The sequence below is a fragment of the Watersipora subatra genome, chromosome 5 (assembly GCF_963576615.1).
Source record: "Watersipora subatra chromosome 5, tzWatSuba1.1, whole genome shotgun sequence".
NCBI lineage: Eukaryota > Metazoa > Bryozoa > Gymnolaemata > Cheilostomatida > Watersiporidae > Watersipora > Watersipora subatra.
Genome location: NC_088712.1, coordinates 19,058,317 through 19,086,311, shown reverse-complemented (window position 1 = coordinate 19,086,311; position 27,995 = coordinate 19,058,317). Strand labels below are relative to the sequence as shown.

The 27,995-nt window shown below is 34.5% G+C and overlaps 2 protein-coding genes and 1 long non-coding RNA gene across 3 annotated transcripts in view; all 3 read left to right on the top strand.

The window, feature by feature from the left end:
- The window catches only part of LOC137396166 (uncharacterized), a 52,669-nt gene extending 40,769 nt beyond the window's left edge, over positions 1-11,900 (top strand). Inside the window, exon 3 of the long non-coding RNA XR_010978490.1 lies at positions 11,763-11,900. This is a non-coding gene — a long non-coding RNA (uncharacterized lncRNA). The remainder of the gene's footprint in view (positions 1-11,762) is intronic.
- LOC137396631 (transcription intermediary factor 1-beta-like) lies at positions 22-9,383 on the top strand. The gene is made up of 7 exons (XM_068082949.1): positions 22-185; positions 1,155-1,308; positions 2,390-2,573; positions 2,809-2,999; positions 6,440-6,610; positions 7,681-7,789; positions 9,343-9,383. Exons 1-7 carry the CDS (start codon positions 22-24, stop codon positions 9,381-9,383), a joined length of 1,014 nt encoding a protein of 337 aa, XP_067939050.1.
- Positions 11,901-12,033: 133 nt separating the features above from the next.
- LOC137396927 (uncharacterized) lies at positions 12,034-13,880 on the top strand. The gene is made up of 2 exons (XM_068083219.1): positions 12,034-12,473; positions 13,230-13,880. The coding sequence occupies exons 1-2, from the start codon at positions 12,086-12,088 to the stop codon at positions 13,361-13,363; spliced, it is 522 nt and encodes a 173-aa protein (XP_067939320.1). The 5' UTR covers positions 12,034-12,085; the 3' UTR covers positions 13,364-13,880.
- The last annotated feature ends 14,115 nt before the right edge of the window (positions 13,881-27,995 follow it).

The window sequence follows — 27,995 nt, the reverse complement described above, 5'->3', positions numbered from 1 at the left end:
TATTGTTAGTTCGTTGAAGCAATGGCTTCTGCACAAGAGGATATTGAATGTGAATTCTGTGGGTTGAGGAATGAAAAGATAGTTGATCCAAAAAAACTTCCATGTGGCCACGTAAACTGTATGCCTTGCCTTACATCACACTATGAGAAGAACAAGATTTGCTGGTGCGGCATTCAAAGCTGTGGGTAAGTAGAATTTACCAGTTCTCTGATGCTAATATTGTCGGTGTTAAATTTGTTTCGGAAAAACTTAGCAACAAAGTATTCATTTGTTGGCTTTGTTAAAGTTTTAGAAGGCCATCCTTGTTAAAACTGTTCCTTGGACGATTTTAACATTCAATGACATTGCTGGTCAGACAGGTTGTTAGTTTGTAAACTTAGATGTTTTTGACAAGTCAATATTGTTTTAGTCTGAAATGTTCTAAATAACTGACAACAGTGACAAATAAAAAGTTTTAAAATTGTTGAAACAAAAGCTGAATGATAGCTACTCTTCTTTACGATTACATTCCTTCATTATTGACATGTGAAAAGTAAGTCATGTACATTTAATTATACTATAATAAGAATTGTGATCATCTTGGGAGTGAATACAAATTCTATTTTAACTTCTGTATAAAATCAGATTAGGCTAATAGATTTTTTATCCACTTTTGAATTGTCCAAACTGAAAAGTTGCATTATGGATGTCAGAGCCTTTCACTTTTGTATAGCGACAACATTTGTTTTAAATATACTAACTTTCAGACTATCACAAAATCCTGTACACACATTTTATGACAAGACCATGATATTGATCGATGCACGGTTCAAATGCTTTCTATATGGCTTATTAGTTTGGTTCTCTAACCATTGATGCCTTTAATTTTGTGACAATCTGATAATATAGATGGATTTCTGACAGGAAAGGTGACAGGTGGATAAATATTGTTTCTCATATGATAATGAAAAATAACTCATTGGCATTTGTGAATAATGTTACTTGAAAAGAAGTGAGTTGCCCCAAGCTATTCTACAGCATAAGCATGTTTATTCGAGCAGGTAGTATACAACTTTATATATAGCATAACATAGAACATAATCCAATTTTTTAATAATATTTATATGTACATTTTTTAAAAATTGTTTATTGTTACAAACAAATTCTTGTTTTAGGAAGGTGTATAAGATGTCACCCGAGTCACTGCCAGACTTTGGCATTGATAGTGCAAAACTGTGCAATATTTGTACCAAGAAGGGACAACACAAGAGACACGCCTCATCTTACTGTACAGATTGTTGCAGAAAATTCTGCCAAGAGCATCTGGAAGTATGTCAGACGTAGTTAATTTAAGTTTTGCTATTAGAAATCATACCTTCAGATTTCAGCTTGTGACATGTTTATTATTTTATATGACATCATAGCTATTGTGCTTTAGTTCTGCCATTCATTGTATATTAGTATAATAATCTAGTTGTTTACTTGTATGAACCAGCTGATATGCCTCCCTCTTTAGATGTTTACTTAGCATATATATATATATATATATATATATATATATATATATATATATATATATATATATATATAGAATTTTGGTATTGGGGGTGACGCTGCTATGCGCTGATAATTTAGCGATAGAACATTCACACCGTGGGCTAACCTGGTTACACTGAGTAATAACCTGGCCGCGACAGGAAACAGCCTGATACATAGCAGACCACCAGCGGTTTAATATCAAGCTAGCTATTTCTCATTTTTGTTAATTTTAAATCACAATGATTTCCTCTGTTTGAGATTGTCTTGACTAGTAGTAGACCAGGATACTTACTGGTCAGTACATGACCCTCTGTTTGAGATTGTCTTGACTAGTAGTAGACCAGGATATTTACTGGTCAGTACATGACCCTGCATTCTGTTTAACAGCAAGTATAAAATGCAGTGAGTGTTCATTAGGCAGACAGATCCTGCTCATAATATACTGGCCAGAATATATATAAGAACAGCCATATTCTATATGACCTCCAATATCTGTAGCAGTTTAGTCAGGCTACCCCTGGCCTTACTACTTTTTATAAAGCCAAACTGTTGAGTCTCTTGCTGCAATATATTGTTGTACAAGATTACAGCCTGCACCTTAGGTCATTAGTAACACCATGGCTTTTAAGAATGCATAAATATGCTTGCTGATTTCCACTCTCAACTGACTATACTTGACTTGGTCATTACCTCCTATAAGCCCTACCACTTTCTCTTCTGAATGTAGAACATCTAAAAACTTCAATAGCGTCATCATAATGATGGTAATTTTCTACAACCAAGACCTGTCAGCAATCTCTTAAATCTATTCACTTGTTTCACCATATATTAGGATAAAAACTTTACTTTAACAATGGTTTATTTCTTCCAGTATCATGACATGGTACTAGATGACCATTATACAATTTCCATGACCCAGTATATGTCAAATGAGAGCCAACATAAGCCAGACATATGTACAAGGCATAACAAACAGCCATTTGTATTGGGATGCAAGGTATGCCATGCCATCAGCTGTATGAAGTGTGTTACGGATTCAACCAAATGTGAGAAAGGTAAGTTTTTTGAGTGATTAATGTACTTACTACAGTTGAGGGACTCGTCATTTTTTTCTATTCCTTCGCTCAACTCGTTTCCACTAAAAGATAATCATAAGTTGAAGATCAAATCCATTGTGGACGTTGTCGTTTAGATACTTACCTTTTTGTCTGCATATCTCTTTGGTTTCAATTTTGCAATTAACACTTTGAGGTATAATGTTATGTTAACAGTTAAGATAATACTGTACAGGTGTACCACATGACTTCCAGTTGCTGGAGGATCTGGCTGCCTCCCTGCTGAACACCATAATAATAGAAGAGAGTACAACCAAGGAAGATGAATATGAAAGACTGTTCAAGGAAGTAGTTAAAGTACAGGCAGACTTTGATGAGCAAACAGAAGCCATGCTTGTACTTATTCATGAAACAAGAGAAAGTCAGGTTTGTAATTATTGTTCTTGTTGAAGTGTTGCATGCTGGTAAAATCAATGCCTAAACTCTATCAATTATTCTATTAACATAATAGATAGATAGACTATTGACTAGAGATACTGGAGATTGGATAATTGAAATGTAAAGATCCTGGTAAACAGCTTATAGCAGTGATACGATATGTAGTATTCACTAAAACCCTCCAGTGTTTTATAAAACCACCAGTGACATGAGTTCTGCTCACAGCAAGAGATTGAATGAAGGTTGATGATATATATTATGAGGCAAACGAAACACCTTAGAATGTGTGTAATTCATAAAACAGAGGTTCCCAACCAAAGAGGAATCCCCCTAGGGGGAGTTTTGAATATTCAATGAAAGGGGAACGGAGAGGTGTCTGATTTGTTACTCTTTAATATATTTCCTGCAATGCTGTGTGAGTTTGGGTTTCATCATTTAACATTTTGGTTTTATTTATAACACTAGTTGCTAATAATGAGCTACTAGTCAGAACCCAGACCCAGTGAACACATCCATCCATTTTTTGATTGGATATTAAGTTAACCTAGTCATAAACTACTCAACCGCCATGCTGGACGTCATGTATTGTTGTTTGTTGTATGGGTGCTGTGTGGAAACTAAAACTATGTCGTTATATGTTTAAATATGTACAACATAATAGGATTATAAGTTGTATCAGTTGTTTTTAGTCATGTGAGTTAAAGGGGCATAGCAAATCAAATTTATGAAAAGGCATAAGGGAGAACTGACTGAAAAAGGTTTTGAACCCCTGCTATGAGACAAAAAGCACACCTTGGAATGTTTATAATTCAGAGTTTCAGTCCGCTTTTAAATCAAATTCCATCTGATATCATTAAGAACAGCCCCCTATACTATACACTAGTTTTGAATCGGTATTTGGTTATCCGCTCCCACCAACACCGAGGGATTCTCGGTATCCGAGGTTGCCAATCATTTTCGGTAACAGCTAGTTATTCGCAGCCGGTTTGACGTGATCGGCATTTATCTGTAAAATATTATTGGTAAATGGTTATCTGAATAGATTTTGTATTTGACAGGCTACAGCCTGAGAAGCCGGAGAATCTCCGGCGCAATGAGCTGCTTATGAAAGTGCTCATTTGACGTCTCACGCGCAATCGCCATTCAACCGAATGAGATTACAATCGCGCATCAATTGATGTTATTGTTAATTGCAAAAAAATGCCTCTTTTACAGACACGCTAATCAAAAAGAGTCTCTGCATTGCACAATTGCAATTTTTTTTCTCAGACATTCTGAAAACACAACACATACGAATTATAGTAGAACTTTTTCTTCAACGAACATTTCCACGCTCACCTATAGGTATCTAGTATTATATTACATTGATAAAATTTAAAACGTAATTTACGTTTTGTATTTTATCAAATGTAAAACGTAATTTACGTTTTTTAATTTATCAAATATAAAACGTAATTTACATTTTTTATTTTATCAAATTTAAAGCATACAGTCATACTTCAACTTACGAGCTTAATGCGTTCCAAAACTGAGCTCGTATGTTAATTTACTTGCATGTTGGTGCAATTTATTTATATATAGAACCATTAAATATACATTGATAGGTTTCCATGCTCTAAAAATGCAAATAAAACACTGAAAACAAGATATTGTAACAAAAAGAACACGTTGGTTATTGTCCTAATTTACCACATGCTTTCAAAAAGCAACAATTAAAAAATAATGCAAGGAAATGTGATTAATTAAAATGTAAAATTAAATACATACAATCGCAGCTACCGCTAGGATTTGCCAGGGAGGGAGATATAAGTTATCCTTCATTACAACAGTTGAATTTGATAAATTTGGATTTTATCAATGTCTTAAAAGACCAACTTAGAGGCAAACATTAAAACAAACTTATTTTTAACTTAACGTAATTAAAATTTCTTCGGCGTTCGTAGTTTGAAGTTTCTTGCTGGTTAGCTAATTTTTCATTTGTTTTGCTTTCGCGACAAACCAGCCATTTTAAGATAAACCTATCTAAGGACGTTTGCCTTTGTCGCCCTTTCAACATTGCGATTAGGAAGAACACAGGTGTCGTCACAAAAAGTTAATGCACGACCACTAGCCAACTTGTCCGAATGTCTATTTTTATAGTTTTGATAGATTGCACCGGCCTTTTCACATAGCATCGTTTTAGTTACGCTGTCACCGGCCAATTGTTTATTTTTTATCAAATGCCTGAGCAGTCTCTCCATCAGCGGTCGTGAAGATCGCTGCGCCGTTTAGAAACTATGGTTTGTCCTTTTGCGAACTAAAAGCCCTGAATATAATTCTTTGATGATCCTGTTTGATAATTGTGGATGTATTTCTGTCGTATTGCTGAGCTAGCTCAATCACACATACATATTTCACATATTTTTCCATAATTTTTTGTTTAATATCAACTGTTATTATTCACTTTTTCTTTGCATTATCTTTCGTTTTACTGGCAAACCTTTGGCCAACGCAGAGTACTTTTAATTTACATACTTCTGCACTGAAAACCCCACACAAAAAACACGGCACAAAAGTATTACCTGAGCAGTTGAAAAATACAGAGTGATGCTGTTCTCATAAAACACCGCCGGCATACTTGGCAACTGACTCACGTGCTCGTATCTCAAACATGGCTCGTATGTTAGTGCTAAAACTTGCTTAAAAGCTAGCTCGTATCTCAAGTTTCTCGTACGTTGGAGCACTCGTAAGTTGAAGTATTACTGTATATTACATTTTTATTTTATCAAATATAAAACGTATATTACGATGTATATTTGATAAGAATTTTTTATCAAATGTAAACGTATATTTCGTTTTATATTTCATAAAGCCCTCCGTTTGATATTTGATACGTTTGATATATTTATACGTTTTATATTTTGATTTATCCTCACCTGTGTTATATGAAAATAGGCAGTAAGTAAGCTGAAGTTAAACACACACTGAAAACCATATACTGAACCACAATACCGACAATACCGAACTTTCTTAGTTGGCAAAGGGTACCGAAGATGGTAAATACCGAGGATACCGACACCGGGCAAACTGATAAAAAACTGCAAGGATATCATATTCGACACTAAATTATTTATTGGCCCAACACTAGTAACTGTGACACTAGTAAACACTATGTAACTGCTGAAAGATATCATGTCAAGTATAATTCTACAAATTACCAAGGCTCCTGTTCTTGTTTATTTTATAGCCCCATAGTCACAGTCACACTATAGCATTTATTGTAATATAAGAAAGAGGCTACAACTTACTTCAGACCATTTTCTCCATGAAGTTATATCCCACTTGTTGCTGTGACACTGAATTATTAGTTTTAGTGCGAGAAGGAGACTACTTCTCTTCAATGTTATTTTTTACCTTATATCTATTTACTCTACTATCCCCTGTTACAGCTAAATGAGATTAAACTTAAATATGACACATTAGAGAAACATGTGCTGGAAAACCGGCAGCAGTCACAGACTAAAATTGCTGACTTTGTGGAAGATGTACTGATGAAGCAGTGGAATAGCCTGAGGACCAATAAAGAGTTGCTAGAAAGCGGGGCCAAGAGCCATCCCCCAGTAAGTTTTCAGTTAGGATTGTAAATCAGGATTTCAGTATTGTGAATGTCTTTTCTGTTCTGGGTGTATTTGAGTGTTTCATGATTATATGTAGGTATACTTGTGTGGATTAATGTTTGTGTAGTATATATATTTAAGTATACACGTGTATAACAGTGTTTTTGTAGTACACATATGTAGATGCAAGCATAGGCGTGAATGTGGGTTGGGGGTGCGGGATGTGTACGTGCATGTAAGTGTGTGAGAAATAGAGAGTGTGAGTAGTTGAGTGTTGGTGGATGTGTGTAAGTGAATGTGTGAGAGGTGTTTGTGTGGAAATGTATGGGGTTTTTGTGTGGATGTGTGTGGGGTTTTGGTGTGTGCTCACACGTGTGGGTGGTTGCGTAGGAATTTGGTGTAAGGTGGGTGTAATCCTGTGTGCCTGGTTGTGATATAGGGTGGGGAAAGGTTGGGTTGGTTAGATTACAATGCTGATGTGCATGGTGAAAGACCCTGTGTTTGTGTATCTCCCAATTATTTCATGTATCTTACAGTTTACATACATCGGTCTGTACAAAAGCATAATTGTGTTCATTTTGATATAATTATATGTATTTTTGTACTTGTATGTTTCCATCCATCTATCCATGTATGTGAGTCAATATTTGTGCTTCATCTCATATGACCTATTAAACTCATGCTATCAAATGCTTGCTCGTTACACCCCCTCAGTGTATCTAAGTCTATAAACCTACTACTACCACTGTACCATACATTGTTAGCTGTCTACTAGCCCTTCTTACTTTTACGTGCTGTATCGTTCTGTACTTTATGTTTATGTACTTATGTTTATGTTTATGTACTTTTATCGTTCTGTATACATCGTCAACCCATCCGTTCATACAGTGTCTATTATAAGTACATTTTACTTGGAGCCGCGTGCTGTACTTATCATGATGTCATGGTTCAGGTTCAGCAATGTCCACTCTACCTCATGTACAATGACCTTAACCTTACCAACTACCATAACACATGAAGTCTGTTTGTCTTTTTCTCTTAGTTTTTTCCTCTTTGGATGATTCTATGTTTAGGCTGCAATTGTGAGAGGATTTAAAGAGTTGAAGGCAGATCTGGACAGAGTTACTCGTGAACATTTACCAAAACTCACGCTCACAGACCAGCTACAGTTGAAGCCGAAAAGTATGAATATTTATATATGGATGCACAGTACGCCCTCTTCATACGATTTTTATTCATTCCAGGGTTGTCATCATATAGCGGAAATGTCGTATAGAGGGATATATAGACCCATAGTAATTATATTATGTAAACCTTCTCTAGTAAAAATCATCAAACTTTTATATAAGTATTGTACATATTAAAATTAATAACAAAATAATATGCTAACCTCAGTAACTATAGTCACCTACAATAACTTTGGTGTATTTAGTAGTTATGATCTGCAATAAAATGTGCGTTACAATACAGGGATTACGTGTTTGTCACAATTTCCATTTCCATAACATTTCCATAATTCATTTCCATATTATTTCCATTTCCATAACATTTCCATAATTCATTTCCATATTATTTCCATAACATTTCCATAATTCATTTCCATATTATTTCCATTTCCATAACATTTCCATAATTTATTTCCATATTATTTCCATTTCCATAATTCATTTCCATAATTCATTTCCATAGTTTTTTCCATTTCCATAATATTTCCATAATTCATTTCCATATTATTTCCATTTCCATAATATTTCCATAATTTATTTCCATATTATTTCCATTTCCATAATTCATTTCCATAATTCATTTCCATATTATTTCCATTTCCATAGTTTTTCCATAACATTACCATAATTCATTTCCATATTATTTCCATTTCCATAACATTTCCATATTTCTAAAATAAAATTTCCATATCCATTTCCATAAAATTATGGAAATATTTATGTTTATGGAAATGGGAAAGTAAACATTTCCATAATATGTTTAGCGATCCCTGCTTGATAGTCAACAGAATGGGTACATTATATCAATATAGCTTCTTGATAGTCAACAGAATGGGTGCATTATATCAATATAGCTTCTTGCTAGTCAACAGAATGTGTGCATTATATCAAGTAGATGGGCAATAAGGTTGGTATTTATTTCAAGGCTATCATATTTAATAACAAAGCTTCTCCCCGTAGGAGCAGCAAACACACCCATTTGCTTTCATAAATATATAAATCTAACAAAGTTCTCAATGGCTGGTATGAATCCACCCACATATGTATGAGCACGAGCTAAAACAGGCCACGCTGTCAGCCTTATATGATGACAGATCAGATCGATTCTGATGACATAATGAGTCATAACTTGGCTTACAGCAGCCCCGCCTAGATGTTGATTATATGCTTTGTGACAGTGTTGTGTAATGTAAGACCTTTGCTCAAAGCTCTGCAGATTTACCTTTCGGCTAGCTAATCTGCTGTCTGTATTAAAAAAATGTAAAAGTGTAGTTTTGATGCTGCTCTTGCATAAATGCTGACTTTATTACCTCTCACACGACCTGCTCTAATCTGCCGTTCATGCAGTCAGCCTAGTGCGCTCGCTTTGCCCACTTGCTTGCAATAAATTGCGCAGTTTTGGTCATAAAGCAACAAATCTCGCGGAATTTTAGCCTGCTAATTGCTTTATTACATAAAAATTGCTGTTAATTTTGTATTATGTTTATGAACTCGTTAATTGCGGTCTAGTGCTGTCGAGAGCTGATGCTGCCAGCTTTAATGAGCTTTAGATGGCGGTGGAATTCAATTCTAGCAAAGTTGTTTAGCTGGTAGCTGAGCATGAGGAGGAATGGTAGCTCATCCGCGTTACTGGGCCGCGCTATCGTTTATTGTGTCACCTGTTGAGTGACTTCAATAGATGATGACTCACACATTGATACCGTCATGTCTGGTCTAAAGTAGTTGTCGATATTATAGTAAGCATGAAAGCTTATTGCATTAGCCACTCTTTTAAGTGACCATTGTTTCTAATAAAATCTTTATACTTTTCATTAAGGTGCAATTATTTATCTATATATTAGTTCATTTATGCTTATGCCTACCAAAGATTTCTCAATAATTTTATTTATTTAATAAGTCAAATTTTATGAACATCAAACCTTCAGAGGTATTCAGACGCAACACTAAATGAATATTTCACAGAGTCTTGGTGCATACAAGGTGCGCTTAGTATCTTTTATTTGGAACAGATAAATTCCCGACAGTATTTCAGCAAGTATTTATAGTAACTTTATTGGGATAAATGTCATTCAGGAATAATTTTTTAAGATAAATACATAACTAAGTAATTACCTAATTACAAATAATAATATATATTTTATTCAGTTGTTGCTTTCAGCCAGTAAAATGCTGAACTCAAACATCTCACAGCATTGTATAGGACTATAGGAGAATGTATAATATATGTATCACTAGGCTAAGAAATGTACAATAGATGTATCATTATGCTGGGAAGTGTTTAATAGATGTATCACTAGGCAAAGGGAGTGTACAATAGATGTATCACTGTGTACATATGTCTGCGCGCTTGCGTGTCAAATGAGCGTGTGTGTGTGTGTGTGTGCGTGCGCGCGCGCGTGCGTGCGTGTGTGTGTGTGTGTGTGTGTGTGCAATCGTCAACTCTTCCCGAACATGTGATTAATTTATACATAATATGAATATGATATTTGCTTGCTAATATACTTTATTTAGGGTCCAGGCAACATCAAAGCTGTATGCTACCATTGCCTATAACTAAGCCAGAGACGATTTGAGATAGTTTCTTTCAGACTCCCTTAATAGTTTCTGTAATATCACTGATGTTAGCTGGGTTTGTGTGTTACCATTGTCTTTACATGTAGCCAAGTCCAGAGACAATTTGAGTTAATTTCTTCCAGACCCCTTTAATAGTTTCTGTAATACCACTGATGTTAGCTGGGTTTGTGTGTTACCATTGTCTGTACATGTAGCCAAGTCCAGAGACAATTTGAGTTAATTTCTTCCAGATCCCTTTAATAGTTTCTGTAATACCACTGATCTTAGCTGTTTGTGTATTACCATTGTCTATTCATGTAGCCTAGTCTATGCAATATAACTCCCCTCTGTTTATATCTTGGATTACGTGTATGTTACAATTTCCATAATTCATCTCTATATTATTTCCATTTCCATAATTCATTTCCATAACATTTCCATAGTTTTTTCCATTTCCATAACATTTCCATAATTCATTTCCATATTATTTCCATTTCCATAACATTTCCATAATTTATTTCCATATTATTTCCATTTCCATAATATTTCCATAATTCATTTCCATATTATTTCCATTTTCATAACATTTCCATAATTCATTTCCATATTATTTCCATTTCCATAACATTTCCATATTTTTAAAATAAAATTTCCATATCCATTTCCATAAAATTATGGAAATATTTATGTTTATGGAAATGGATATGGAAAAGTAAACATTTCCATAATATGTTTAGCGATCCCTGTTGCAATATGTGCAGTATGTAGTGTGAGGAGTTTTTGCCTTTGGCATGGCATAATATAGCGTAGTATGAATTTTTAACTATTTCAGAGACTGTCAAATTTTTCTTCGCTAAATTTTTATCACCAATTGGTTTCCTGCTGTTTTTAATATAACTTTTAGCCGATCTTGTTAAAACCTTTTTTAACTTAATTTGGCAAGAAACCCTGAGCGATGCTGTTATCATAATGAAACGAAATTTTGCAAGCAGGGTAGGAGAACTTGTATGTCCTCTGACCTTCTGTTTGAAAAGATTGCAACTCCAACTGTACTAACAGTTTAAACCAAAAAATTACCGTTTTACACATGATAATTGAGGATCTGAGAAAACTCAGTCATCATGTTTCTTTCATGTGTTGTGAAATTTTTTTTATTACGTTAAATAATGGTTTTTTCGTGCTCTCCTAATCGCTCAAACAAAAAACTAAATGAATATGAGTTTAGTGCTGCCTACAGTGCATTTGAAGGTAGTGATGATAAAAGTGCAATCCTGACTACTATGAGCTAATATGTTTCTTTCAAGTACAGTATTTCTGTGTAGAAAATTTAATAACTGCTTCTAGTAACATGTACATGTTCATTCTATATTCTGCAGGTGAGAGAAGAGATATTGAGATAGAAGTTATATCCTCTCCTGATATCATTATTGAAGAACATAAAGCTCCACCTGTACAACTCCCCAAGTCCCTCACCAGACTGTCCAGTGTACAACTACCGTCCTGGCCCCTCTCCATCTGCCACTATAAGGGTTACGCTTATATTGGACTAGTGGATAAGACAGTCAGCAGAGTAGACATTGATTATAACGTCACCAACAAGTTAATCTCCACATCTGGTGAAGTAGAGTCTATCACTTGTCACAAGGACAAGCTCTATACACTTTCCTTTGCAAGTCCTCTCACCGTCGGGGTCTACAGCATGGAAGGGGAACTCATCACCAGCTGGAAGCATCCTTATCATTGCTGCTACTCTGACATGCTGGTGATAATTAATGACAATGTTCTTATCGCTGATCCACCCAACAGCAGGATCACTACCTACTCTCTAAAAGGTCAAGTTCTACATTATATTCCTTGTCCTTATCTCGCTAATAGTGAACATGTCTCCATTCGTGATCCTGACAACACGTCTCTCATTGTATCTTCCTACAAACATTCTAAAGTCTTCAAAATAGATTCAACCACCCATGAAGTCCTGTGGACCCTCACTAAAGTGAAGAAGCCCGAGGGGCTGGTCAGCTATGGTGAATATATTCTACTGGTTGCACACAACAACAATACTATCTACTCCATTAATTCTATTACAGGTTGGTTATTTGCATCATGTAGAATAATTGTGATGTATGTTGTTATACTATATGAATATATTTTTGTTAAGTTATATTTATATGGCTACAAGTAGGCTTGCTATATAATTGTAGCATAGAAAATATGAAATGTAATCCTGCATGATAGACTGAGTTCTTGCTGAATGTGGTATATGTAATATGCTATGTTAGACTGAGTTCATGCTAAATGTGGTATATGTAATACGCTATGTTAGACAATACTTAGACAATATAAAATGACAATATAAAGACAATACTTAGACAATATGTTAGACAATACTTAGACAATATAAAATGTTAGACAATATAAAATGACAATACTTTTAAACTTTTGACCAACTGCTGCTGCATTATAGACTGAGCTGTCACATAAGCTAACATAACATAACATCACATAAGCTGTTGAAAATAGTGATTTGGCACTTTGTCTTGGGACTCAGGGGTTGCAGTCAAAATATTAAATAAATATGTAGTCCATCTATATGGGAAATACGGTGTTGGTCATAATGACTCGCTGCTTCCCTCTCCCTCCTAGATTTTCATGTAGCAATAGTTATTAATGTGTTATCAATAAGTCAAACGTCCTGCAGCTTTAAAAGTTATCATGGAATTTTGTGTCAGATTGTGAAATGCTTCCATTTTAACCCGAAAAGCCTGATGACAGCAGTTTCCATCTATAGCTAATATTGATTTGTATAAATGGGCTGTGTGCTTATTATTAATTATACTTTCCAGGGGACATAGTCTCTCAAATGGCACATGATGATATAGCTGGAGGTTATGTGTTCTCCTTAGAAGTGTCCGACTCCACCGTACTCTTACCTAAATATGGCAGCAATGAGGTTATATTCTACAAGATGACCTATTAATAGCAGAGACTACAGTCAATGTCATGCGAATAAAGGTCGTTGTGTAAAGACATGTAGAAAGACATCATTACAAATGACTAGCAGCTGAGACTCTATTTAAAAAAGACAAAAGCTGATGAGAACAGAAGAGTAGGCAGTGACATCTTCAATATTCAAAAAGTGATTAATGACACATTCTCGAATACTGTTGTGTGTAATGCGATACATAATTAGAATGAAAATACAAGAGGTAACAGAGTTGACATGACCCACTAATACTCTTGGCAGAAGAAAAGAAACTTATACTTTACTGATAATGTTAGTTTTGTAGTTGGACCTTCCTTAAATCTTGCTTTATAAGCATTTTTATTTATGAGTAATAAAACAATTGTTTAGGTTTAAAGTGTTTACTGTAGCCTTTTTATGTCAATTTGCTTGTTTATAAAGCAGCTCTCTATAATGACCCCTAAAACGAGCCTATGCTGGCAATCTGCCAGATCAAAGAAACGATTGGTTGCACATATTATTATTTATTATTCACATACATGTATTATAATTTGGCCTGAGATAGGAAACACAACTTCACTCTGAGATATTGTCACCATTGCGCTTTGAGTTTTGCCTATTTATACAAAGAGATTTAAAAACAGTTTCTACGAATAAGCAACTGGGTTATGATAATGAGAGGGCTGTGCGAGTGTGTACCAATGTAATAATTGTGACTGTCAACTGGTATGGTCATCTTTGAAACATTAGGACTTGTTTCCCTTGCCGTAAAGCTTATTGTAATATTTAGGGTAGATAATTTACATGGAAATGAACAATACATGTATTTGCAACCAAATAAACTGGATATATGCTTTTGTTTTACAAGGTAATTTAAAAGTTGGTTAATTACGCATGTTGAATATTTTTGTTTTAATGTTGTATCGCGCTTAAAATTCCAACCATCCCAACAATATATTATCAGGCTGCTAGTGGTAGTATTAGTGTTTGGGTTGCTTGCAAAAAGCGCTGTGAGCTAAAAGCTATCAAAAAGATGATCAAATTGTGTCAATCCAAAGTAGATTGCTAACATTGCCCCATGTTGCTGTCTGCCATCTGTTGGTACATTCTCTGCCAACAGGTGGCAGAGAATGTGGTTCATGGTAGCTTCCAAAAATAGCATCTTTAGCATCAGCTAGTAATCCATTGTAGTACAGGTTATTTAGTTTATAAGCTAGGAGCAATTAGCTGAGAAGGGGAGTAGCTGACAAAGGTGAGTGAAAGTACAATTTTTTTGATTGTGCCATCAATTATTTACCAAATCAACTAAGCATATTTGTAAACTTAAATCTTGGACCCTTTTAATACGTTAGGTAATTGTTTAGATCTATGGCACTTCAGTCCTTAGTCTGTTTCTGTTATCGTTCTGTTTAAGACAGTCATTAGTACTGGTAGTATTTAGTAGAATATGTTGCTCACAATGAATTGTTGCTTCCCTCGCCCTCCTAGAATTCCATGTAGCAATAGCTATTATTGTGTTATCAATAGATCAAGCATCTTCAGCTTTAAAATTTATCATGAAATTTCATGTCCGATTATGAAATGCTTCCATTTTAACTATAAAAGCATGATGACAGCAGTTACCATCTATAGCTAATATTTATTTGTATAAATGGGCTGTGTGTTTACTATTCATTATACTTTGCAGGTGATATAGTCTCTCAGGTGGCACATGATGATATAGCTGGACGGAATGTGTTCTCCTTAGAGGTTTTTGGCTCCACCCTACTTATACCTAAATATGACACCAAGCAGCTCATCTTCTACATGATGAATTATTAATACTAAAGACTACAATTAATGTCATGAGAATAAAGGTCATTGTGTGAAGACAAGTGGAGAGACATTATTACAAATGACTAGCAGCTGAATCTCTACTTGACATCGACACAAGCTGATGGAAGCAAAGGATAACTAGATGTTCCCAAGCAGTAGCATCTTCACTATTCAAAAAATTATTAACAACACATTCTCAAATACTGTTGTGGGTAACACAAGACATAATTAGAACAAAAATACAAGATGTAACAGAGTTGACATGACCCACTAATACTCTTGACAGAAGAAAAAACAATTATGCTTTACTGATATTGTTAGTTTTGTAGTTAGACATTCCTTACATTTGCTTTATAAGCATTTTTATTTATGAATAATAAAACAATTGCTTAGGTTCAAAAGTGTTTACTGTAGCCTTTTTATGCCAATTTTCTTTTTTATGAAAGAGCTCTCTATAATGACCCCTAAAAAAAGCCTATGCTGGCAATCTGCCAGATCGACGAAAGGACCGGTTGCACATACATGTATTACTATAATTTGGTCTGAGATAGGAAAGACAACTTCACCATGAGATAATGTAACCATTGCGCTTTGAGTTTTGCCCATTTCTACAAAAAGATTTTAAAACAGTTTCTATAAATAAGCAACTAAGTTATGGTATTGAGAGGGCTATGTATGTACTAATGTAATAATTGTGACTGTCAACTGGAAAGGTCACCTCTAAAATATTAGGGCTTGTCTCCCTCGCCGTACTGCTTTTTGTACCAACTAGTGTGAATTATTTACATGGAATTGAGCAATAATTGCAATCAAATAAACTGGATATATGCTATTTCTTTACAAGTCATTTAAAATTTGTTTAATTATATGTTGTATATTTCTGTTTAAACTTAGTATCGCACTTGAAATTTCAACATTCCCAACGATATGTTTTTTTGGGCTGCAAGTGTATATGGCGCTTGGAGCAAAAAGCTAGCAAAAAGATAATCAACATATTTCTTTCGGAGTAGATTGCCAGTAACCTCTATTGATGTGACGACAAGTGCCAGAAAATCTGGTTCATTATACCTTCTACACATAACATACTTGTTGAGCAGCTAGTAATCCAGATCAGTGCAGATTATTTAGTTTATAAGCTAGGAGTAATGAACTGAGAAGGGGAGTAGCTGATAAAGATGGGTAGAAATACATGATATCTATTCTTGTGCCATGAATTAATCCACTAAATCAACTGAGCATATTTGTTGACTCAAATCTTCGATCCCTATAATACGATGGGTAATCGCTTACATCGATAGCACCTTGGTATGTTTCCGTTATTGTTCTGTAGAAGACAGTCATTAAGGCTGGTAGTATTTGGTAGAATGCGAGAGTTCTCAAAAACAGTTGTATCAGTTTTGAAGATATTCACTAGTAAAACACAATTATTTTGCTCACTTCTTGTTTTGAATCTTGATAAACAAATACTAACAAGCAATTAAAAAAAAATATTAAAAGCATGATGACTACTAAACAATCAAATAACAAAAGATTAACTAGCAAGCAAACGACTAACTTACAAATTACGAACATACAACCAAAATAAGGCTGCAACTATTGAATAGCTACCGAACAAAAGACTAACGAGCAAACAACTGACAGGCAAGCAACTAGCAAACAAAACCTAGCTAACTAACAAGCAATAAAGAAAATGCTAACAAGCAAGCGACAAACTATCAAACAACCAAAATACAAACAAAAGTTAATATATCACAAACAATAGTTGTTGTGGTGTGTTCGCCCAACTGTGGTGGTGCTTTGGCAAGAGGGTCGGACTGTTTTTGGTGGCCGGCCTGATGTCTCGACACATTTTACTTCCAATATTTACCCTCCATCCAATTAATTAATTTAATTAGGACGGTAACTGTAAAAGGTAAACAGCGATAGTAAACACTTAGTATGTCAGCGACACTGTCTTTGTTACAAAATGAAAGTCAACAAGAAGAAATACAGACTGCTGCCATGATAATAAAGTGTTTAAATTATGCAGATGAAACAAGTTTAGAGAACAGACCTGTAAATAGAAGACCTGATAGACACAGACACATCCTTTGCTCTGCCAAAGATTTGGAAAATCTCTAAACTGCGGATGGATGAGAAGGCAAACTTTTATGATAAATAGGGTTCCTCATGGTATGAGGTTAGAGTCGTCTCATCTATTCATAAAACCACTAAACTTTCTGAAACTAGGTGTCTGACCATTTTTCCTCAAGGTACTGATAGAGCTGAGGCTGGCGTCCTAATGACTCTAAGGCTCGAAATTCATAGAAACCGAGAGGTTCCTTTTCACGCTTGCTTTGTTTTGTGTTCATTAGCCAAGCTATGTTTAGCTGTTAGCCAAGCTAGACTTAGTGTTGACCTTGACATTGTGTTATTTTCCTAAATGAATGTTGTCAATACACACTCATGTTTTACTTCCTATTCTTTTTGTAGTATTGTCAATCCAGCTGAAAGTTTCCCAAATAATAATGGTTTTGGAAATAAACAATGAGCATTACATGGGTATTTTAGAAATTTTCCAACATCACATGATAATTCTGATTTATATGTTAGTAATATTTGTTTTAGTAGCCCTTTGAATGCTTGAAAGAGAACGTCCCCTGGTTTTGTAATCAAAATAGAGATGACATTAATACTTACTTGTTACTTCTAGATCTCAGACTTTACTCTTGTAATAAATGGAAACGATTGTTACCTTTTTAAGGCTGCTCCTGTCTGAAATATTACTTTGAGAAACCAAGTTTTAATAAAATTTTTAATCGGCTAACAAGCCATGTAGAACATATATTTTAAATAAAAGGACATTCCAGACATGTTAAATAATACAAACCTTTAAAATTCAAGCAAACTAAAGTCAGTATCATGAATTTTAGCTGCTCCAATAAATTGTTTTTTTTTACAAGTGTAGGGAAATGTATACAACAAACTTGAAATAGTTGTTAACCTGGCAATAAATATATTTTGTATTAAATTATAATTTGCTTGGTTTTACCAAACAAACAAGCCAAACCTACTGGCGGGTTCAAATTTCCTATGGCTATATGTGAGAAGCCATCAAATACAATATTCATTGAGAAATGGAGTACACGATAAGCATTCATTTAGTACGATGCATTAAACATTTGGAGTTATCTTTTACCTGCAGTTTAGAGTACTGTAATATGCTGTCAACACAGCAATTGGTCTACCGATTACTTGAGAACGGACCAAAAAGGTTTGTAGATAGAACCAAACCAGTTGCCTACAAGACAAAACTTCAGTCATCATTATCAAATGAATGGCAGGTTCTTGTCCATTCATAAACTCATAGAAACTCACATAGCCATATTTGTTTACATCATCATTAAAAACCCCCTGGTCGCTAATTACTATGACTTCATCATCAGTGGACTGTATCTGTTGATCAGCTGTAGCAAAGGTAATGATGCAGGTCAACAGAACATGCCAAAGTTTCGACTTGCCCTGCCATAGAACCGCCTGAAAACAAGCAAACATTGTGAATAACCAAAAACAACTAACTACTAAAGCATCAATCGCTGTATCTTACGACAAATGACAGCAATAAGGCAGCGGATACATTGTCAATGCAACAGATCTAAATAATTATGTTGGTCTGGAGTTTGACCAGATCGGTAATGTCAAGTCTGAGATGGTAAAAAAGAAACCAACACAATTGTAGTAAGTTAAAATGAGCTTATTTAAATAAATATATAATCTCGATTTAATTTAATTATTTAAGAGTTTATTTGCAGTTTCCTTTCAAACCACAAAACTAAAATTTGCAATGATGACAGGGTTTTACACAAAAAAATATTAATAGATGAAAAAAGCAACTATTTATATATGGAAAAGATGTCATGCTATTTTGCACAGATATATGAAAACTTCTAGCGTGAATTTACATGTAAGATGTTCATGAAACTTTTCCGAAAACTCTTTTGGCGATCTGCAAGTTATTAGAGTTTGATTCATTTGATGAATTTGACCAATTTTATGCAGATCAACAGAACATGTTGTAGTTTATAGTTTCAACTTGGCCTGCCAGAGGACCGCCTACTGAGAAGTAAACAATGTAAATAACCACACACAACTACTAAAGCAGAAATGGTTATATCTTACAACAAATTACATCAAAATTAAATACCTCTCAATAAACCTCTGTAAAAGCATATTGAGAGTAGAATGACAACTCCGATGATTTGAAATAAGCTATAGAGAAGGCAATGACAAGGTTTAGTTTGATGTGTTTCAAATCAATGACACAGCTAAGTGATGTAGATAAGGTAGTGGTGCAGACCATCAGAACAATGAATGAAATGTGTCATTTTCGTAGTTACCAAATCAGCATTATGTTGTCCATGAGTCATCTCTAAATGAACACGTTGGTCTGGAGTGGTAAAAAAGAAACTGGCACAATTGTAATAAGTTAGAACAACCTTATTTAAATATAATCTCAGTTCAGTTTTATTTATTTCAAGCAAAGGCTGATTTTAGTTGAGGTCTACTTTCACACATTGAAAACTGGGTGACATGATGACAACATTTCACATGCACAACTTTTTTTATATGAAAAAACCACCAAAAGTGCTAACGGTTCACAGTAAATGCTCCTACAACGTAGATAATCGGTTCCAGGAAAGTTTACGCTGTAAGAATATAACGTAATGCGAACTGTAAAATACATGTAAATTGCTTAATCTGTTCCAAGATAATTCCAAGCTAAACCTTTTGACCATGCAAAAAAGAAAATCTAAACTTTAATAGCTCTTTAATTTCCTGGCTGTACTGTAAAAGCTGTATTATTGGTTTGCAACAACAACTTTTTTCAATTTTTTACAACTTTCACTCGTGTCACGATTCATGATTGTGGCACTTTTACAAAAAGTTAAGAACATTTTCGACAACCGTTTACAATTATTTCTTTATTTTTTCTAGACTGCAAGGTATATTTTGCAAAGGAAAACTGATAACAAATATTTTATACATCTACAATAAAATAAAACAAAAATATGTTTTTACTATAAGAGCGGTGTGTGCTTGTCCATCATCTATCAGTCTCTATGGAGTCAAGGTCAGGATAAAATATATATTTCGATGATACTCCGACTCCTGCCATTTAGATTGGTAGAGAGACGCTGAAACACCTGCACCAACCGATCAATTTTAAGTTATTTTAAGCAATTGCGCAGCTACTCTCTGTTTCGTTGACATATCTGAAGGTCTATGATGACTGTTATGAAACTTGTATGCAAATGTATGCATAATAGAGGTCAACCCTTTCGCTGCCATAAACACATTTATGCATTTTCTAGGATCCACTGCTATAGACACATTTTTGCGACTTTCCCAGCAATTGCGTGGTAACCTAATTTTATTATTTGTAGACAATATAACCCACGGTTTTTAAGACATATGAAATGGACAGTGTTGTGAATATTTTTCTATAAAATTAGCCTAAAACAATGAAGCATCTTTAAACTTTTGTTTGAGAATTTCTAATCTAAAAACGAACACTTTTTGTGTGAGTTTACCGAGTACCGCGTGCGAGTCAGAAAACAGGTAATTAGTTATATTGATGACATTATAGCCAATTCGATTTGCCTGATTATACAGTTAATTAAAGTAGCAGCACTGTCTCTGATAGTAGTGAAAGCAATAGTTTTGTAAGAGTAAGGAACATTGTGGAGGATCGTTTTAGCTTCGCATCGATCGTAGCTTCACATAGCTTTATCATCGCACAAAGCATAGATCAATTGAATTTTTTCATAGCAATGTTGGTTAAGATGTTGGCAAAATAAAATAAGTAACAAAAATGTTTTAGATAGAGATTGAAATTGAAAAAATATTGTATACATATCATGAAGCAATATCGGCAATTTTCGGTAAAATGGCTGGCACTAGGCCGGTAGCCGAATTTGTACATGGTTGGCGGTGAAAGGATTAAAGCACATAAATTACATTTTTTATTGTATATTTCAATATATCAGAGTCTTGGCTTTCGAATGAGCTATTGTTTGCCATGGTGAGACAGCCTATTGGTAACAGATGTATAAAAACTACTATAGTATGAATTTAAAATGTTTATGAAATCATTTCAGATAATTCTTCAAGATATTCACAAATCTCTTTAGCCTGTTTCGTTTTATAAATATGATTGATGTTCATCAAAATCATGTAGCGCTAACTTAGTGAGCAAAAGATATCGCAAATTACCCTGCTCATGGTTGTCTCACAAAGCCTTCACAATTTCGAGGCCGTCCAGGAGGCTGTTGTTATCAAAATCATGCAGCTTGAAGTAATGAAACGGTAGTTCTTTCTCTAATATCCTGTTCATCATTCGTGTTAATCTGGTGTTCGAGCTTCTCATGGACAAGGCTGTTCAAACAGAATACCAAACGCATATTGGTCACTATTGACATTCGAATTGAACTTTGTAATTTAAAATTAATAAGGGAAACTGGTAACTGAGGTTAAATGTTCAGGAGTTGAAACTCATGCAACAAATAAACTCACCCCACCACAAAAAAACTCAGTTATTAGCAGAATTGTCAAAAACTTAAACAGAGAATCACAAATGTAAAGGAAACAAGATAATATCAAATATGGTGTTAAAACTGATGAAAGTATTGCCATGACAAATAATTAACTCACTATTTCATGTGATGCCATGATTATCAATATCCCCGACTGACTGGAACTGATGAGTGAAGTGACAGTAAAAAGAAGCCATGCAAATAAGAGCTGTACACCTCAGTTCATCACCTATAAATATAATTACTATATGATTAACATTGAGTCCATAGCAAAAATTTGTGATGCTAACAAATGAAAAATTTGAAAACAAAAGAAAATGAAGAATTATGGCAATTCGGTGTATTAATGGTGTACATATTGATACATGAACTCAGAATTCATTACAGTGCACCCTCGGGATACGATTACCCTGATATATACGATTTTTTCCCCTTATGAAGTTGAACATTGTGAGATCTTCACCATGCTATACGGATTTTATTTCGCGACACGATTTTGAGAAGTTTCGCCCGAGTTAAAATTTGGCCGTCGATGTGCTCATAATGCACATCAAAATAATAAAGACGCCGAAATACGGTTTGCCGAAAACATTTTCAGAACGTTTAGAAGAGACACGATGACCGACTTCTCTCAGGTCAGCATTCCATTTACGCATATAACTACAAATATCTATATTTAATTCGTTAGCTTTGGAATCTGAGACCGATACAAATGTTACAAAACGCCGGAAAAGTGATTTCCATGTCAACAAAGTTGGAGGTCATAAATAAATAAATAAGAAGAAAGCGCCCGTATTGTTAATATTGTCAAGGAATATGGTCGCAACCAATCAACATTTGCAGTTATTATTAAAACAAGAACTCCATTAAAGCAAGCACAAGGAGGATCTTACGACTGACGATTTGAAGGAGTTTCAAGGCCATGCACGCGATCAGCATTCAAGAGCAACCCTTTAGTATGGGCGAGGGCCGAGGAAGCAGAAGATACAGAAAAACCTACATCGGCAGAAATATTTCAAGTCTTTAACTTACTGATGTGGACTGGTACATAAAAACAATGTGTGTTGAATGTATATGAATATCATTATTTATCTTTGTGTGGCATGTTTTATTCATTTCATGTTTTATTTATTTCATTTTGATTTTATGTTTTATTTTCTTGTTTAACCACGTCTTGGCAGTCCGGCTTGTTCTCTACTATGTAAATACAATTCATTGTATGTATGTAACTCATATATAACTAGCTACTCAAAATAGTTGACGCATCAATATTACTTTCTGGAAGTTGCTAAAGCCCTGTCCTCTATGGTATAAATACTGTATACAAACTTTGTATGTATGGTTACATTGATTCTTGTGCACATTTCATACAAAACAAACTACTGTACGACCTTCTCTGGATCCTTTTACAAGCGTTAGCTAGCTAGCAATTTTCTGCATTGCACCAGCAATTTTTTCTTTTGAACAAGTAGAAAAATTGGACAGGAATGAACAACTTCTTTTAACCCACTAAAAAAATTCCAATTCATTACGTATTAAATTTATTTTCAAGTGCACAGCAACATAATTAGCATTGATACGTTTTCGCCTCCTCTCTGCTTTACTCGCTACATGTAGGCCTACCAGCTAAAGCCACGTTACTTCAAAGGTATGAACATCCGGTATAGTAAATAAAATTTTATTTTTCTTTTCGGTAGCCATTAAATGGTCAAGTGTGCGAGAGGCCACTTTCGATGACTACATCCCTCGGCCTTTCTTATTGAATTAGATTAAAAAAGGTTTCAACTAGACACACTAAGTTTTATAGTGGAAGTGAAAATAGCAACTGATGAGCGATGAAATTTTCTGATGAAAAGTTGAAATTCAGTAAAATAGTTCAAAATACATAGTAAAACTTAATTTCAAGTGTGCAAGCTAAACTTAATTGAAGTGAATTCAAAGTTAATGTTATGTGTACATTTTGAAGGTAAGAACTCCTTACCGTACGTACTGCATTCGGTACACACATTATAATTTTACATTTTATTGCAGATCATAACCATTAAAATACTTTAAATACAATACAGTTACTGTAGGTAACTATAATTACTTAAGTTAACATACTATTTTGTTGCTAATTGTCAATATGTACACAGTTTTTTAAAATTTGACGATTTTTACTAGGGGATGTTTGCATTGTATAATCGCAATGGTCTCTATACTCGTACATACAAATTTTTCACCATCGATGCCAACCCTGGAACGGATCAACATCGCATCTCGAGGGTGCACTGTATTACAAAAGATCAAAATATGAGACCGACCTTAAGCAAACTGATTATTTTTAGCTCCGGTTAGAATCACCACAATAAATCTTTAGGTGCATAATTTATATAACTGGATTGAAAACATGTGAAATTAGGTACTTTATGGATGAGCCAATATTCACAAAGTAGTTTAATAGCGTGAGTTTTTGCGACAAACAAAGTCTATTATTAATAACACAACAAAAGAAAGTGCAGAACTGGTATGGTTTGACTCCATCATATATTCCTATTCCCTCAGCTATAAAAGTTGTAACCAACAAAAACACGTTTGGTTAGCATAAACCGAAAGTAAGCGAGAAGTATCAGAGATAAACTCAATGAGTTAACAAAACATATTTCAAGCACTAACAAAATTATCTATGCATGTGAAAGCACAAAGAAAGGCATACACTATTTTAACAACACTATTGGTAGCAAAAAATATTGTACATGCATCTATTGCGTCGGCATTGCTCAACTTAATAGCAAAACTGTTTTTGGAAAAGTTCCAAGAAAAATGCAAAAAACTTACTTCAGTTCAGCTACGAGATCCGCTGAAAAAAACTACACTCGAGTCGTGCCGTTACTGGAAAGCTCTGAAGAAGATGTAGCTAGTGTTAGCATTGCTAAATATATTGGTGATTCCACTATATTTCAGCGTTTTCTGAAAGCAAACATTTCTTGAGCCGCGAGTCCGTGAACTGGACCCTGAGGGTGATGTACTGTACGTCTTATTACGCTCCACATAACCACAAGTAAGCAAATCGACAAGCCAATAATCAAATTGCTTTAAATACGGCGCGTCCTCTAGTCACGAGATACTAGTACTTCAGCGTTCGCATCCAATGACACGCTTGAAGAAACAGTTACTGTTTCCGCTTTACGGATTGTGTCATGCGTCATTACCGTTGACAAGCGTTCGAAAAATGATTTGTCGAAGTCTGCCATAAAGTGAAATTTGAAGTTGCTAGGATACGCGACAGGTAACTTCCTTGCTCACAGGCGATTATGCCTTCGTTGCAATAATCTCACTTAGAAAACTTTTATGGTGAGTCTCATGTGATAAGAAATTTAATTAAATGTAGATAATAAAACTTGTTCGCATATTGAAACTTGCTTACGTGGAAGTATTATGTTTCATCGTGTGCTAGGCTACACAGTTTAATTATATGTTGCCGATAAAGCTCGTTTACCCAATGGAACTTGCTTTAGGCCCAATTTGTTATATAATCACATAACCTTGACTTACTAATTAACGTGGGACAATCACTTATGGTAATCACTTTTGCCCACTGACCACGCTGGCACATGTCGACGTTTAAGTCAGATAGCATTATCAAAAATATGGTTCATTGCAGACATTTAGTTTGACGTTTTAAAGGACTTTCACAGCAAACTAATTATTATCAAGCAGAGCAAAATTTGCCTAAAGCATTGACTAGCTTTGGTGTGCTTGGTCTGAAATTAATTTTCATTGCTCTATTGTTTAATAGAATATGTAATTATTCGGTTGAAGGCTTCGGAGAGCAACACTCTGATTAATATCGGTGTATATTATTGTTGTCCTTGAGATATTCACAAATTGTGATTCGAAGCGCAATAAGATTTTATTCTAGCACTTTACGCTAGGAGATGACACAGGCTTTTTGAAGGACTTTCCTTTATTTAAGCAGTGAGGGTATAAACTATTAACCATGTTGTTAAAGTTACTACCAGCTAGCAAAGCAATGCCATAAACTGTTGCTATGTACAGCTGTTTTTAGGAGCAAAACTTGGCTTTAGTAATAAATCACTGTATTAACTCCAGAGGTATATTACAACCTTTCAAGGGAGATAATAAACAGGGCAAGTTGAAATTCTAAACCTTACTCACCCTAGACAATATCGAAGAGTTTGTACTTTTTGAGCCATTAACTTTGTCTTGTCATGTTTTGAACCAATCATCGACCATTTAACTACAGACTAATAGATCATAACAGGGCTTAACATGTTTTAAAAGTGATAATTTTATTCTTAACAGTAAACTTTTATGGTTTCACTTACCTACGAGCTTATGAAATAGCTTTTAGGATGTATTGTAACTAATGAGTGACATTAAATAATGTTCCTCGCGTTTAGACTCATTGGCTAGTCAACAGTATTCACACCAATAATTTGTAAATACTATTGGTGTGAATACTATTGTTGTGAATGTATTGCTGCTGTGAATATATTGGTGTGAATCTTTGTTTTACCATGAAGATTGCCTCCTTGCGTCAGTCACAGACGAGGCACTGCCTTGCTACTCCCCTATTTACATTTGTTCTAAAACATCCGAATCTATTCATATAAGTAAAATATATATAAAAGTATAAAGTATATATTTAAGTAAAATATCATTATTAAACAACCGCAAATAAAAATAAAAATTATGCTATCAGGTAATAAGAATTAAGAACTAACTCTTTCAATTGTAGCTTCTGTTGAACATTAGGTTCGCTTTCGATCAGAATAAGTAGGAATTTATGAATTCATTTAGACTATAACATTGGTAAGTGCCTGTTTTTTGCTCTGGTACAATATTCATTTGCTTGCCTATTACCTTAGAATGCAACGGTTAGTGTGCACTTTTTCAGGTTCTAAGGAAATCTTTAAATAGTTTAGTTACCATACACTTTTGTCATTTCATTGAAGCAATGGCTTCTGCACAAGAGGATATTGAGTGTGAATTTTGTGGATTGAGGAATGAAAAGATAGTTGATCCCAAAAAGCTTCCATGCGGCCATATACATTGTATGCCGTGCCTTACATCACACTATAAAAAGAACAAGATTTGCTGGTGCGGCCTTCAAAGCTGTGGGTAAGTAGTATTTAACAATACTCTGATGCTAACATTGTATGTTTTAACTTTGTTTGGGAATACTTTGGCGACAAAGCATTCGTTTGTTAGCTCTGTTAATGTTTTAGAAGGCCCTCTTTGTTGAAGTAGTCCATCAGATAATTGTAACCCTTTGAACCCTAATGGCCATCTTTCCGGCATTCTGTAGGGTGTGTCAGAATCCCTAACCACCGCAATGCCGGCATTCGCATGACTTTGTTTACAAAAACTGTTTCTAAGTAACAGCGCAAACCAATAAAATTAATTATTGTTCAGGATGTTAGACCAGAAACTTCATTTCTATTTGTAACAGTTTTCATACTAACTATAATTGTCCAGTATGTTGCAAGACATGAAATAATGATGAATATGTACTCAATGGATATGATACTACAGAAAATCCTTTGCGAGTTTCGTAAAATTAAACGAGCTTTTATAGTTTTACTCAAAATAATGGTGAGATACTGTTTTTTTTTCTGTTCGATGGTGTTTGCTGTAGGTTGTACGGCTTTTTTATTAGTGTTTTATCAAATATCATTGGATTTTGAGCACATTTAGATACACCTAATACAAGTTTGAAAACTTTGGATCGTTGGACAAATTGGCCAGGGGAGCTGACACACATTGACAAAAATGGCCCGGGTTCAAAGGGTTAATATTCAATGACATCGCTGGTAGGACAAGTCGATAGTTTTTCAGCTTAGACGTTTATGACAAGTCAACATTGTTTTGGTCTGAAGTGATCTAAATAACTGACAACAGGAACAAATAACAAGTTTTACAATTAATGAAACAAAAGCTGAATGATAGCTACCCTTCTCTATGATCACACTCCTTCATTATTGACCAATGACAAAAAATTCATGTATATTTAATTGATAGAAATTTGATCATTTTTGTAGTGATTACAATTTCCATTGTAACTTTTGTAAGAAATCAGTTTCATTTGATATACTTTTTATGCACCGAGATATACTTTTTATACAATTCCTCAGTTTTGAAATGTCAAAACCGAGGAGTTGCATTATGGATGTCAGAGCCTTTCCCTTTTGTATAGCGACAACATTTGTTTTAAATATACTAACTTTCAGACTATCACAAAATACTGCACACACATT

Bases quoted from the DNA above. Each gene is read 5' to 3' on its own strand.
- LOC137396631 (XM_068082949.1), top strand. From the start codon at position 22: ATGGCTTCTGCACAAGAGGATATTGAATGTGAATTCTGTGGGTTGAGG. The intron at 1,309-2,389 runs GTATGTCAGACG...TATTTCTTCCAG, and splicing joins TCTGCCAAGAGCATCTGGAA to TATCATGACATGGTACTAGA. The intron at 3,000-6,439 runs GTTTGTAATTAT...CCCCTGTTACAG, and splicing joins ATGAAACAAGAGAAAGTCAG to CTAAATGAGATTAAACTTAA.
- LOC137396927 (XM_068083219.1), top strand. From the start codon at position 12,086: ATGGAAGGGGAACTCATCACCAGCTGGAAGCATCCTTATCATTGCTGC. The intron at 12,474-13,229 runs GTTGGTTATTTG...TATACTTTCCAG, and splicing joins CTCCATTAATTCTATTACAG to GGGACATAGTCTCTCAAATG.